The sequence below is a fragment of the Neodiprion lecontei genome, chromosome 6 (genome assembly GCF_021901455.1).
Source record: "Neodiprion lecontei isolate iyNeoLeco1 chromosome 6, iyNeoLeco1.1, whole genome shotgun sequence".
Taxonomy (NCBI): domain Eukaryota; kingdom Metazoa; phylum Arthropoda; class Insecta; order Hymenoptera; family Diprionidae; genus Neodiprion; species Neodiprion lecontei.
Window position 1 is genome coordinate 6979618 of NC_060265.1, and position 13487 is coordinate 6993104.

Genomic DNA, 13487 nt, shown 5'->3' on the forward strand with positions numbered 1-13487 from the left:
TTGAACGGGGTGCGGGGGGGATGAAAATTTGTCTGACCTTGGTCTGGTCCTGCTGCTGGAGCAGCTGTTCCCTGAGCATCTGAAGCTTGAGTATCATCTCCGAGAGGCATCGCTCCTTTTCTACGAAGTTGTCGGCGCATAGAACCCGATGAAGGGCGGCGGCCCCGTCCTGGTGTCCTTCCGTCGCCGTGTTTCTTCCCGCAACCTGCGACGGCGCGACGCTGTTCGATATGCCGGTGCTGCTGAAACAGAGGGTTCGCTTCGTGTGAGACAAGTTCTGTACGAGTGCTATACTGCAGCACACCTGATGTATAATCCAGGCGCGCAGCGTAAGGGTTTTCGGTCAATTTCATCCCTCTCAGGGACGGTGGCTCGGAGGGATCGAGGTGTCTCTTCTTCACGCTTCTACGGAGGGCGTCGGGACGCCGGACGCCTGAATAATTAACGACTCTTGCGGTTTGGTTGCCGCGCAATCTCGACGAGCCGAGTGTGTTTGCCCCTGGCCATTTCTCCTTCTCCTTCTACCTTATTCTACTTCTTTCACGTTTAACCTGAACGCTACTCGTTATTCCCGGACGCGGTGGTCGACTTTCCTCTCTATAGTTCTCGCGTTTTAACGTGGGGGGATGGAAAAAATATTACAACCGAAGGATTTCAATAACGCAGGTAAATATAGGATGAAATACTTGTTAATTGCTGCAACGGAGATTCGGTAACGTTGCAATTAATTGGCTTGGAAGATTCTGTTCCATCGTACCATTCAATTTATACTCACGGTGCACCGTTTATACGTTTTTTTTTCTCAAAGAAGTTCTACAAAAATATCGTATTATAATATCTACCAATTTTTCAACCCAGTAACAATAACGGGATTTCATATAGTTGGTGTGCTTTTGTTGCGTACAAAGTATATTCAGGCACATAAAATATGATTAGCTAAGAACGGTGATACTCGAGAAGCGGCGAGGCGGATTCATTTGATGAAATAATAAGAGAGCCGCAGGGGGAAGGACTGTGCATGACCTTCTTTGGCGGATGATATCCTATCGATGACGACGACGGTCTGCGTTGCAAAGAGCGGGATCTTTTTCTTCCTCCTCCTCCTCTTCTTCTTCTTCTTCTTCTTCTTCTTCTTCTTCTTCTTCTTCTTCCTCCTCTGTTCGTGCCCAGTGACCTCATTGACCTCTCCGCAGTTGTATATCCGACCAACCGACCAGCCGTGACGAACAAAAGCCTCATTCTGTTATTATTTATTATTATATATTCAACGAGCCGACTCGCGAACGAAGAGCAAGAAATTCTCTCTCTCTCTCTCTTTTTCTTTCTTCGTTACTTTCTTTCTCTCGCTCTGTGAACGAACCAAAAGGGTTTATAATTCCTACGAAAAGCGGAGATAAACGCACTGCACCGCTTTATAGATCATATGCATTATATACTCGGTCTTTACAATGTCGAAGCAGTTCTTTTTCCCCTCCACCTTATCTCTGGTAATTCCCTTTTTCTCTCTATCTTTCATCGATTCTTCTCCTCCTCGACGCGCCGAGATCTTACACAAAATTTCTCCCGCACGTTTATAGTTACGATATACCGAACGACTCGAGGGCGATAAGTTATATCCGGCACCGTATAATTGTCTCGAGTGTACAACGACAATATTGTACATGATTATACTTTCATCCGCCCAGCTTATGCGTGTAATTACCTCCCATGCCTCGTGTTTATTCGCCTTTTGTCCTTTTCATACGACCACCTGCCTTTTTACCTCACTTTCATGCCTCGTAATAATACTCCACTTTCATTATGCAGCCCTATATTGTATATTATTTTATGCCTTGAGGTACATCGTAAGGAATTCTCTCCCGCAGTGCGGTACGTATAATTTCATACCTACAAACCGTGGAAATACCTTCTAATTTATTCGGTTTTTCGGAATGATCGTATCGTGTGATCGATAAACCTCCGGACGGCCGACCAAGAAAACTTATCTATCATCACGTACCGTCAACTTGATTTTGAACGATTTACTGTCGACAAATTGGGAAATTCGCGGTTCAGGAATTAATCACTTCGTTTCAGGCGAAGCGGCAGCATTTTTAGTAAATCAACATTGACATCTGAATGAATTTGTTTATATAGTATGTATAGACTTCTATTGGTCTTGACATATACCTAATAATCATCAGATCTCAATCACTGCAGAAAAATTCCGTGCAAAAAAAAAAAAAAGAAAAAAAGCAAAAAGAAAAAAACCAGTTTTCGATCTCGTTTTTCAGGCATGCATGAAATTAAACCCAGTTGCATAAAAATAATTTCACAAACATTCTTTAATCAACGAGACTCAATTCGTTATGGGTGATATATGTATAATAATACCGCATGGAATATCACGTAGGTACAAATAAGGTGGAAATAAATCGAACTGTGAAATTGTGAATGAACGTAGACTTACAATATCGACCTACGCAACTTGCAAGAATACGGTGTTAAGTAGAGGCACGTGATAATCGAGACTATCGTATTATAACTGCGAGGGAATATTTATACACATATGATCGCGACGTCGAACGAGTGGAGGAATGTGTTTGAATAATTGTGGAAATTGCGACGGGAAATCAGCGGAGCGAAATACAATAATTATCGAGTAATTAACGATAAGAAGCAATTAGCACGATCCCGGAGACAACTCGACCGCACATGGCAATAACTGTGTATTCGTATAATAATGTAAAATGTATACAAGCTGGCATTACGTATAATATGTATAAATATATGTATATGTGTATATATATATATATATATATATATATATACATATATATAGGTATAAATGTATGTACGTTACGCTAAAATGAATGTCATCGGCGGGATGCCTCTGCGATGCTTGACGCGATAGTACAAAGTGAGAGAATGACTGCAGACTGAGGCGACACGCTGTATTGTCGATTGACCTGCGCAAATACAAAGGCGATGTCGATAATGATAACTGATTTGCGTTAAGGGTGGATGCATTGACAATGGAGAAGGATGAGAAATCGGAGAAACAGCCATGTCGAATTTTCACGAACGCGAACGTTTGGTTTACGTGCGAGAACGTAAAAAAGTTGAAACTCAAAAAGCTCGGTAGAAACTTTGAGTACACAAAAAAAAAAGAAGCTCGGTATATATTCTTATTCGTTCCTTACGAGATAATTGTACACTTGGACTTTTCGTGTCAACCAGTTTTCACAGATTTTAAAAATCCTATAACGATCTACAGATTTTCGCTTCTTCGAAAGTCCGCTAACTACTGTGATCCTTATGTTTTCCAATCTATCTGTACAATTTTACCCGCAGCCTGAGAAGTGAAGAAGTATATCGGAAAACAATTTTTGGTCAATTAGTCAAATACGGCGAGGGAAATGTTATAAAATCCGACAAGAAGGTGATCGGAACAACAATCCGCGTTAACAAGTTAAAACCGGAATTTATCCGAACCAAAAAAAAGAAAAAAAAAACACTCCTTTCGCCCAACAATCTTACAGTCGGCGTATTTGGATAAATTGACCGTCGCGTATATATTTATAAATAAAATAATAATTCGAGGAGCATGCTGCTAACTTTGACTGACCTGTGGGAGTTGTGGGTAAGGTGCAGGGTGTTGGGCGTCGACGATGGCGGCGGTGTCGTCCGTCGCGCGGCGTCGTCCTGGAGGGATAACGATCCGCTGTTCATCTTGCACGTGAGCCTCTTTAGTACGTCGTCCATGGACCGTTTCCCCCCCGCTGCGCTCACGCCCCCGCCGTTGTTGTTGTTGTTGTTGTTGTTGTTGTTGTTGTTGTTGTTTGTATGATGATTGTTGTTGTTCTGCGTAACGGTGTTGTTGTTGTTGTTGTGATGGGGGTTGGCGTGGTGGTGGTGATGGTGATGGTGGTGGTGGTGGTGACCGTAGTAGGTCTCCGCCGTCAGGGTGGCGGGGGGCGATCCGCACTCCGAGGAACTCGCCGGCTCGGCCACCGCCCCCGTCGTCGCCGCGGCGGCGTTCGTCTGGAGGTGGAGGTGGTTGTAGCCCTGGAGGGAATCGGCGCTCGTCTGTAGGAACACCATCCTCTGCCGCTTTGCCGCCGGTGGCGAATTAGCCGGCGACGGTGAGGGCGAGTCCCGGGGATCGTGCTCGCTCGGCGTTGCCGGCGACGAACAGCCCGACGACTCGCACTCGCCCCTCTGCAGGGGGTGGTTGTAACAATCCTCGATCGCGCCCTCGGTAGGGGCCGAGTTCTCCTCGGTTGTTACGCTCTCGACAACCCGGAGGACCGCCGACGACGCCGTCTCTTCCTCCTCGTCGGTACCACCCACAGTTCCCGTCCCGCCCCCACCTTCCGATAGCTTCGTTGGCGGCGACTTCCTCTTCGAGGACATTCTTACTCTGCGACAGAAAACATTCGGGGGGAAAAACGTAGGTATTTTTGACGAATTCCAAGCCGTGGTCAAGGATTAATTTATTTCTTTCTTTCTTTTTTTGTTTGTTTTTAACAACCCTCGAATACGGAACGAGTAGGTATAATTATAAGATGACAATTCCGTGGAGCCTGTATTTTATAAAAGCCACTTTAATTGAATAAAATTTTATCTTCTAAACAGCTTTTCTGATTTTATCTCCCGGCTCGGTTTTTTTCAGTTTCTTATTAAAAACGTGCACATGTATTTCTGAGATGATACTTAAATCTTAACAATCGCGAAGCAAAATTTGTCAATTGTTTCACGGAACAATATTATTTTTGCTTTGTTCCATCGAAAGTACATTGAGAATTCATCATATATTTGGTAAAATCAGTAAATATCCTTGCTCAATTGGGGTGAGTATAATGGAAGAAAGTGACGTGATCAATTGTCGGAATGATTCGTTTTTTTTTATGTTTTCGCGACACAAAATTTTGATCATCTTTTTATTAGGGATATTTTACAAAAACGAAAATCGAGAATGAAACTAGCTCATCGTCCTATGATTACCTCCTCGTACGTAAGACATCCGTGAAATATTTTCAATGTGAAAATTGGTCCCCTTTCACACGCCTGACCGCGTCTAACCTCCGTGTGAGAAAACTTTAGCGATGCAATAACATGAGTCTAACGTAAAAAAAAATTAAAAAAAAAAAAAAGAACAAAAACTAAAGGAAAATAAACGAACCCATTCCTGTATAAATTCCACTTTACGAGGAAGAAGAAATAGATTTTTACTGAAATAACAATCGATCGAACCATTTTTCAATGTCCGCATATGACGCACATGACGCATACATATATCGGTGATTTTAAATTGCCGACCGGTTTTTCAATAATAACGCCATGGAGATATACTCGCGTGCCTCTATATTTCCACGTCTGGCTAAGCGAAGCTGCTAATTATTTTTGACGTACGTCTCCGCAGATTGTGCCTTGCGTACATTCCGGCACTCCGCGCGCCTCGAACTCCGATCACGAGAAGGTAGGTTCGATCCTGAATCATCTAGCTAAGGGTGCAGTGAAGGGCGATTTCGTAATTACGAAAGAGAGAGAGAGAGAGAGAGAGAGAGATCGTGGGTCCTCAAATTGCGAGTCGCTAGATATTGACCGGAAGTGCAGTATAAGCAACATCCGTTGCAGGTGATTGATTCCAATACGTTATGTATATAGAGAAATCCCTGCAAAGACATTCCGCGATACGTGTTATATGCGTTATACCTTATAGACGGAATAATATCGAGGGCGAGAATCTCGAGATATGCCAAACATCCGAGATGTGAGAGAGAGAGAGAGAGAGAGAGATTCTCTCCGATATATATTCGTCGCCTATCCAGCAGTATAATTTCCTTTGGCAAATTAGACAGCTTAATCGCTTGATCGCGTAGTAGCTATAGTATCGGGAATATTACTCGGTAGCAAAACGATTTATGTATATAATGGTTTTGAATTTCGGTATTTTGGATCACGGACAATTAACAGCGGAACAGCGAATAATGAGAGAAAGAAGTTAGATTCGTACACCTCAAGGGGCGATGATATTTATTATCTTAGTCGGCCGAAACGGCGGGTCCGAAAACCGATGAGAATAAGAATGACGCGATAATCGCGTGTGTCGCAAGAGGCTTCACATTCTTTATACACGGTGTGGCGCGTCAAGAAGCGTATTACATATTCCATTATCTTCGTATATCGGGCAAGACGAGGAGGTTCAGACCGGGGTCACAGCCTGCGCTGTTCGAGTTATACTTTTATTATTCTTCGTATAATAATATTAGAATCGAGATAATAGCGCGCGCAATATCCCGTCACAGAATGAGAAACGGTGGGAGAGAGATAGAGGAAATTCAAAAATTGAGGAAAGAAAGAGACCGAGCACGCGTCAGCGGGACCCGTTAACGCGTTGTAACAAGGAACGTTGATCGTCATGCGGAGACGAGTTAGGAAACAGAGACGATCACGTTGAAGCCGGGTGTTAGCAAAGTATGAGGAGCGTGTCGCCTAGCTCCGTTGGTTGCATGTCGACGAACAAAAATCGGTGCCCTCGATTTTTAACAACGAGATTTCATCCATCCGTCGAGCGTTGTTCGTTGTTTTTTTTCTTTTCTTTTTCTTTTTTGTTACGCATTTTATTTTTTAAATCAGAATTAACCGAAGGCTCCGTAAGCTCGTCGAAAATTCATCTTGTTACCTTGTGGTACCTGTACGCGATTTCACTCGTCAAGCGACGTTATTGAAACTCGATCGTGCCTACCAAATTTCTGTGTAAAGAAGATTAAACAGAAAAAAAAAAACAAACCTTAGGAATAATTCAAACGTTTTGTACGCGCACCTGACGACGAAACATTTATTGAACGTTTGTTCTTCGATTCTAAGATATAAATTGGTTCTGCTTGACGCGATGAAGTTTTTCATTTATTACATCTTCGATGTCCAGTAAATACGTAACTTATTTCGATCGTTAAGAATTTTATTTACTTCGTCAAGTTACTCGACTTAATAATGATATATAGATAACGTCATTTTTTTGACACTGTAAAATCAGTAAAACTTTCGTCAATTTGGTAACATTATCAACGACTTGGTAGAAGCGGCGATCAAATTCTTTAATCCGTATAAAATTCTCTAGAGTTGCAAAGAACAATCACGTTTATTGCTGACGTTTAAACAATCCAACATCACAACGTCTCGTTTCTTCAAATACCAAGGAAAAAAGAAATTCCCAACTTGAGCGAAATTCGATACGCGCACACGGAATTTGGCGGGGTCAAAGCGCCAGCTCCGGTGCCCCCGGATTATAAGCAGACCGGCAAAAGATGTGCTTTAGGATTGTCTTTTGGGAGCCGCGGTTATATATAAGGCGTCCTGTGAGAGAATGAAGAGAAAAGAAAACAGCGAGGTGGGGTAAAAAGTTGAAATAAACAAATGAATAATTAACCGAGGAGAGGCAAAAGGATGGAGAGAGAGAGAGAGAGAAGAGGAACAACAGGTCCTGGAAGACGGAGGAGACCCGCAGCTATTGGCTACCCGCTGGGAATCTTTGGCGTTCCGAAGTCTCCGGGGTAATTAATAGACCCGACCAACTATAAGTTACGCCGGATAATGTCCACCATATTTTATTTAAATGGGATTCACCGCGACGATCCGTTTAGCACGAGAGACCCTCGGCCTAATTGCTGCACCAGCGGGACAGAATCCGCAGCAGCAATTTCGCGTGCACTTTTTACCCTCCGATTCTCTCCGACTCATACTTTAAACATTCTCTCCGATGGTTACAACAGCTTTCGATTAATACCCCGTTCGACTTAGCAGTTTGTCAAAACGCGCTACCGTTTCACTCTCTGTATATTACACGGGTATGATGTGAAAATTAAACTGAGAAACGAATTACGTACCGGTTTTTTTTCCAGCCTTTAACGCGATACCGTTTTCGGTCAAACGACGCGGAGAAAAATTATTCGTTTCTCCGTCGTCAGAAAAACACGAGCAAAGGATAAAATTTGGCGATACGTCGGCAGTCGGAGGTTATGATTTTTCCTCAAGCATTTAAATACCAAAATCCATACGCGTTGTACGTAATAAATAATACGACTTGCGTCAAACCCTTTCCGTCCGTAGCACTGACACTTAGCGTTAAATATCTCGTGTGTAAATAGCGGAAGCAATATTGACGTTTTCGTAAACATCATTAAGACGACGTCGAGGAAATAATTACTTTCAATCAAACGATGATGGAAGCGAGTGAAAATATTTGTGGTAAAACGCTCGAAAGCACTGTACGTATACGTATAATCCGATCCGATAGTATCTGTCAGAGCGTCGTGCCTACTTCTTCGATCTGACAGTTGTATACAAATCGTCGGACGTTTTTCCTAAAACTTTTTGCATTCGTATTTAACGAGTGTGCGAGATATCGACTTTGAGTGAGATTAGGAAAACTCGAAGATCCATCCTTACGGCAGGGAAATATCTGCAAGCGGAAACGATCCGAATGTATATATTTAACAGTAAATATACATACATGTTATACACGTACGCGTATCGAGTTATAATAAATTATCGTACACCGTATGTAACAAGCGCTGTAACGCATATCGCGTTGTTGTATAACGGAGACAATATAATGGGGTTTAATCGAGACGTATAAGCGGCGATCGAGCTATCGGTGAAAGGTCAAACACATCGATCCCGCGGTGATGTTACGCTCAGATATACGTACAACGTGTACCGAATACACCCGATACATCGCGTTATATTATTATATTACATTATATTATATTAGGTATACGTATAATCAAGCAGCGATAATGCGGTATCATTGAAAGCGATGTTATGACTATATTTAAAATCACGACTCTGCAGAGCTTTATCAACAGCCTCGGTCTTGGCTGTATTATAATATATACGTATAATTTGTATAATATGCTTGTGTGCAATAATTTGTGTACACGTTAGCGATAGCACAAGTAATGCCGTAGGAATGGAGATGCAACGAGAAATGAAAAAGTTCACCGTCCTCGTCCGTCTCTCTTTACTCCATTGTGATCATAGCAGACGGACCTTTTCCTTCGGCGTGCGTGTGTTACTTATTTATTACACGTATGTCGTACATTCATAAATTCCGCGCACAGGCTAATAATCGCATTAAAAACAACAGCGAAGACTTATACGTACAATAACGATCAGCGGCAATTCAAGAGATTGTGAAAAATCTTTCTCGTTCAAGGTCCGCGATAAGCTGTTTATCCCGGAAAAAAAATCTCAACATAAATTATTATGTAGAATGTGCATGTACGATTCGGACAATTGAACTTGTATGTACTTATACTTCGGTCGGCTGCATCATTTTGCACAAACTTTCGTATTACAACGGTTACGCGGGGTCGGTGTTACAGGCCGACGGGTTCGATTACAAAATCACTCGAAATGTATTACGCATGCGCAACGCCATTCTTAAAGAATTTACATTTTTTCCTACCGATCGTACGATGAACGGAAGTCGATGACACGGATCACGATCAAAGCCTTGTATGTATATCTATAATTCTTGTTTCATTGTCAGTTTCTATCATCGTTTCTTAACGAATTAATCAAATAGTCGCGTAGATCTTAGGAAGACGGTCCATTATTTTATTTCTTCAAGTATCCGGATTAACTGCAGGCAATAGAAGCTTCTTAATCTCGCGGCAAAAACGAACTGCCTGAAAATTTTGAAAACGAATTGCCATTATCAGGGACGAACATATCTGGCAGAGAATTATATGACACGAGAATCTGCTACGCGGTCGATGCAATCGTATATATATATATACAATTCGAGGTAAAAAAGAAAAAAAAAAAAAAAAAAACAATCTCATACAACAGCTCAGTAACAAAACGACGAATAGATAACGGCCGATGAAAAGAAACGGCGAAGAACGAGGGCGTAAAACCAACTACGATTCGAATGATTTTCGTCAAGAGAGGCAAAAGCACGCACCCCGTGGTCTAGGTCGCATTAACTTGAGGGCGAAAAGCCCGAAACTGGCATCTGTTTGGGTTCAAGTAGCACGGAGGGTCGAACCTCGAGTCGACTTCCGCCGTCGAGGAGGGCGCATAAACGCGGGTGCGGTGTGAGAAAGAAGCCGTTCGCCTAATTCGAGAAATAGCAATAGCTGGGCGGGGGTGGTCGGAAAGTGGGTTTGCGGAAGGCTGAACGTCGACGGAAGGACAACCGAGCGCATTGTAATCCGTTTACGCGGTGAAGGCGGTTATCGAATGACGCGGGGGCGATTACCCCGGCCCCGGATTTCACCCTTCAGGAGCCCCTTCCGGTTCGCGAACCCTTTTCGCCCCGACACCATTTTCGAACGAACCGACCCACCTTCCCTTCCGCGTTCCGCTGCGCTAGTTCTGTTCTCCCAATTCCAGTCACAGCCGCAGGTTGGCACGATGTGTAGGAAATTAAATTGGAAAGTATCGAATCTCGAATGCGCGTCGACTAAAGTTGGGAAAATTTTACTGCACACAAACGTATGTGACAATTATATGTGCCCGTAGCGCAAGAAGTTGTCGTATATTACACGTAATTATACAAGTAAATCGTGCGCGACGATATGTAGGCCGCGAAGAATCCGGGAGAATATAACACATGTATAATATATAAAGCGATACATCGAACGTTGAAGTTGGATACTTTGTGGCGGGTTGTGGTTATCACCGTTTAATAAATCAAACGCGGTATAATCAGAGTGGAAAATGTTTCTTTTGTGTAGATAAGTTGCACGCGTTTGTTTACGTACACATGTCACGAAATGCGCGCGCGAATTGTCTTGCGTGATCGTTGATAAAATAATCAATCGTCGGTGGGTACGTATGTATAAAATTATACGCTTGCAATACACATGCGGCACCTCAAATCGCAGATCGATTGTCGCGTAAAAGAACAACAACATCCACTTCGTTAAGTAACAAACGTATCAAGTCATTATTCCTCAATATCTGCATATGTAATATCGTTTTAACGAATTAAAGAGCAGTAAACAATTTGTTTTTTTTTTTTTAATAAAAAACAACGCGTGATCTGACCTTACTGAAACGATTACGTTATTTCGCAGCAGACTGTATTACATCACGACTATAAGATACCTTCGGTATTACATCGATTCCTTGTTACATTCTGTCAAATCACGAGATTGAAGTCAATAGCGTTATCGTAACGAAACATTGGGGAAATAAAAGTCGCTATTTTCTTATTTTAACAATAACTTTGAAGGAACGAAGATTCGAAAACATGAGTACGTTTCGATTCCAAAATCACGGAGTAACGGTTTTATGAACGGTGTCAAATCAGTAAAGCGTCGTGATTCAATGATATTCAACGTCTGCAATTAAGATCACTGCTTCATTGTCGATTTAGCGTTAGCCTGCAAAAACACTGGACTTTAAACGCATCAGACCGGTACCATAAACGACAATAAATCACATTTCAGCTCTCCGTGAACAGGGTATAAAAAAACAACGGAATAGGTAATTTTTTCGCACGTCACTCCCGCGCATCGGTTAATTTTTATAAACAAAAAATCGATACCGATGCGGTGTAATCTGCAGGAATACGGTTCCCTGGAAATGATAAAAAAAAAAAGCTCGACGGCCGTTCTTCGGCAAGAGACGAAGTTCGCGGGGGTGATGGTGGGGTCGGTGTCGTCGTTAGTATTCTTTATAGAAGACAGAGCAGCGTGGGATACGTTCTACATAATGGAGTCCCGGCGTAGCGTCTCTTCTTTTGATGCTCAAGTTCCGTCGACCGTTCTCTCTTGTTTATGTATGAGCGCGCGGACTCCACCCACGCCCTAGCTGCTGCAGCCTCCTCGTCGTCGGGAGATGATGCCGCTGAATATCCACCCTGGAAAACGCCACCCTGCACACACCCGCAAAGTGCACCGCGCCGTGCAAAACCTGCGGCTGCGTGCAACGAACGACGATGACGTCATCCAGGGCTGATTCCGAGTTCTGAAATAATACCCGTCGTCTTTGCGAATTGGAATTCGCGTAACGTTGAGGGAGAAGCTTGAGATTTTTTTTTTTACAATCACTGTTACTTCGCGAAAGGGTTCAGAGCTTGCGGTTTTACGAATTGTTACACGCATCTACGCTTTGCTTCGTTATTCCTGTATCGTTTAACCGAATTTCAGACGACTCCTTGCGTAACTCAGTGTTTTTTTCGATAGCACACGTTACATGTGCGATTCAATTTTGTGGGGTGATTTCTCAGCTTCTAGGATTCACCATCCGAACTCGCTATGAGAGTATCACGGTTCATCCATTGGCCCGTCTCTTCGCTCTAATTAAAACTGATTATATTGATGAATAATTTGATAAACGAAATCTGTTGTGTGTTTTAACCTGAAATATTAATTTTCATTGCCCTCTCTCGAAGTTTCAATTACAGTTTTTCATACATATTCGAGTGTGAACGGATGTATTACTATTATCTCAGAGCCGTGGCTAAGTACAAGCTTCGGCTATTCGACAACCCTATGTATGTCTTATAAATCAAATAAAGGAAGGTCCGATGGATGCAACTACAAATCGGAAGCTCCGTAGTATAATATTTAACTCATCGCCTATCAAGTATCACGACTTCAAAATCTTTCCCTAAATTTTTGCTCACTGCCAAATACTTTTTCACAAACTTGAAGATAATACCTTCATTTTATATACAATTCGATAAATGACTAATTATCATTTTCAAAAATCAGCATAATATTAAGATCGTCCATACGTTTCAATTAACTTTCAATTTTTCCATAATCATTTGTAATTACACGATGAACTTTTCCGGGGGAGTTGTTAGGTACGAAAGCGTGATGCAATGTTGAGTAAAATCATGCGTAAAAAGAGTCCCTTGATTCTACAACGACACACTGTATTATATTAAAAGTTGAAAAAGTCGTTTTGTAACACCGTGGCTATTCTATATCTCTCCTCGCCTCCGAATACGAACGAAGCAGCGACACGCGGAGTCGTCGTTCGCGGATAGGAATGCATAATATACATACGGAAGATGACGATCATTCGGGATTTTTCTAGAGAGTTAGAGGTATAATTCCGGAGTCCGAAGACCGATCGCCGGGCAGCCAAGGGGCTATAAAACCCGCGTTGTTATCTCGAGATGAATGAACTTCCGGCGTCACTAATTTGCTACGGTTTGGTAACGGTATCCGTTGACTAATTGATGGCCCCCTTAAAAACAAAGAATTTCAACAGAGAGTAGAGCAAAAAAAGGAAGAAAGAAAAAAAAATCCCAAAAAAGAACCGGCATTTCTTTCGAGATATATTGCCTTTCGAATCAGATCCGATGTAGCCGGTAACAAACGGAAAATGCTCCAGTTCCTCCAACCTCCAACGGTCGGTTTCAAATTTCTACTCCTCGCGTCTCTTAACAGCATAAAGTCGAGTTTCTCTGCTCCTCCTACAGCCAGCAGCGGCTTCTTGGGTTTCGGATTGGGGAAACTTTCCGAAACTATATA

The 13487-nt window shown here is 42.5% G+C and overlaps 1 protein-coding gene across 3 annotated transcripts in view; it reads right to left on the reverse strand.

Annotated features, from left to right (window-relative positions):
• Window positions 1–13487, reverse strand: part of LOC107222776 (transcription factor Sox-5) — a 137924-nt gene that overhangs the window by 32200 nt on the left and 92237 nt on the right. For 2 of the 3 annotated variants that reach the window (XM_046742783.1, XM_046742782.1), the window contains 2 exons: window positions 3608–4402; window positions 38–242 (listed from right to left, as the gene is read on the reverse strand). In XM_046742783.1, coding sequence (XP_046598739.1) covers window positions 38–242; window positions 3608–4395 — 993 coding nt within the window. In that variant the 5' untranslated portion in view covers window positions 4396–4402. The remainder of the gene's footprint in view (window positions 1–37; window positions 243–3607; window positions 4403–13487) is intronic. The other variant, XM_015662281.2, reaches the window with a different exon arrangement.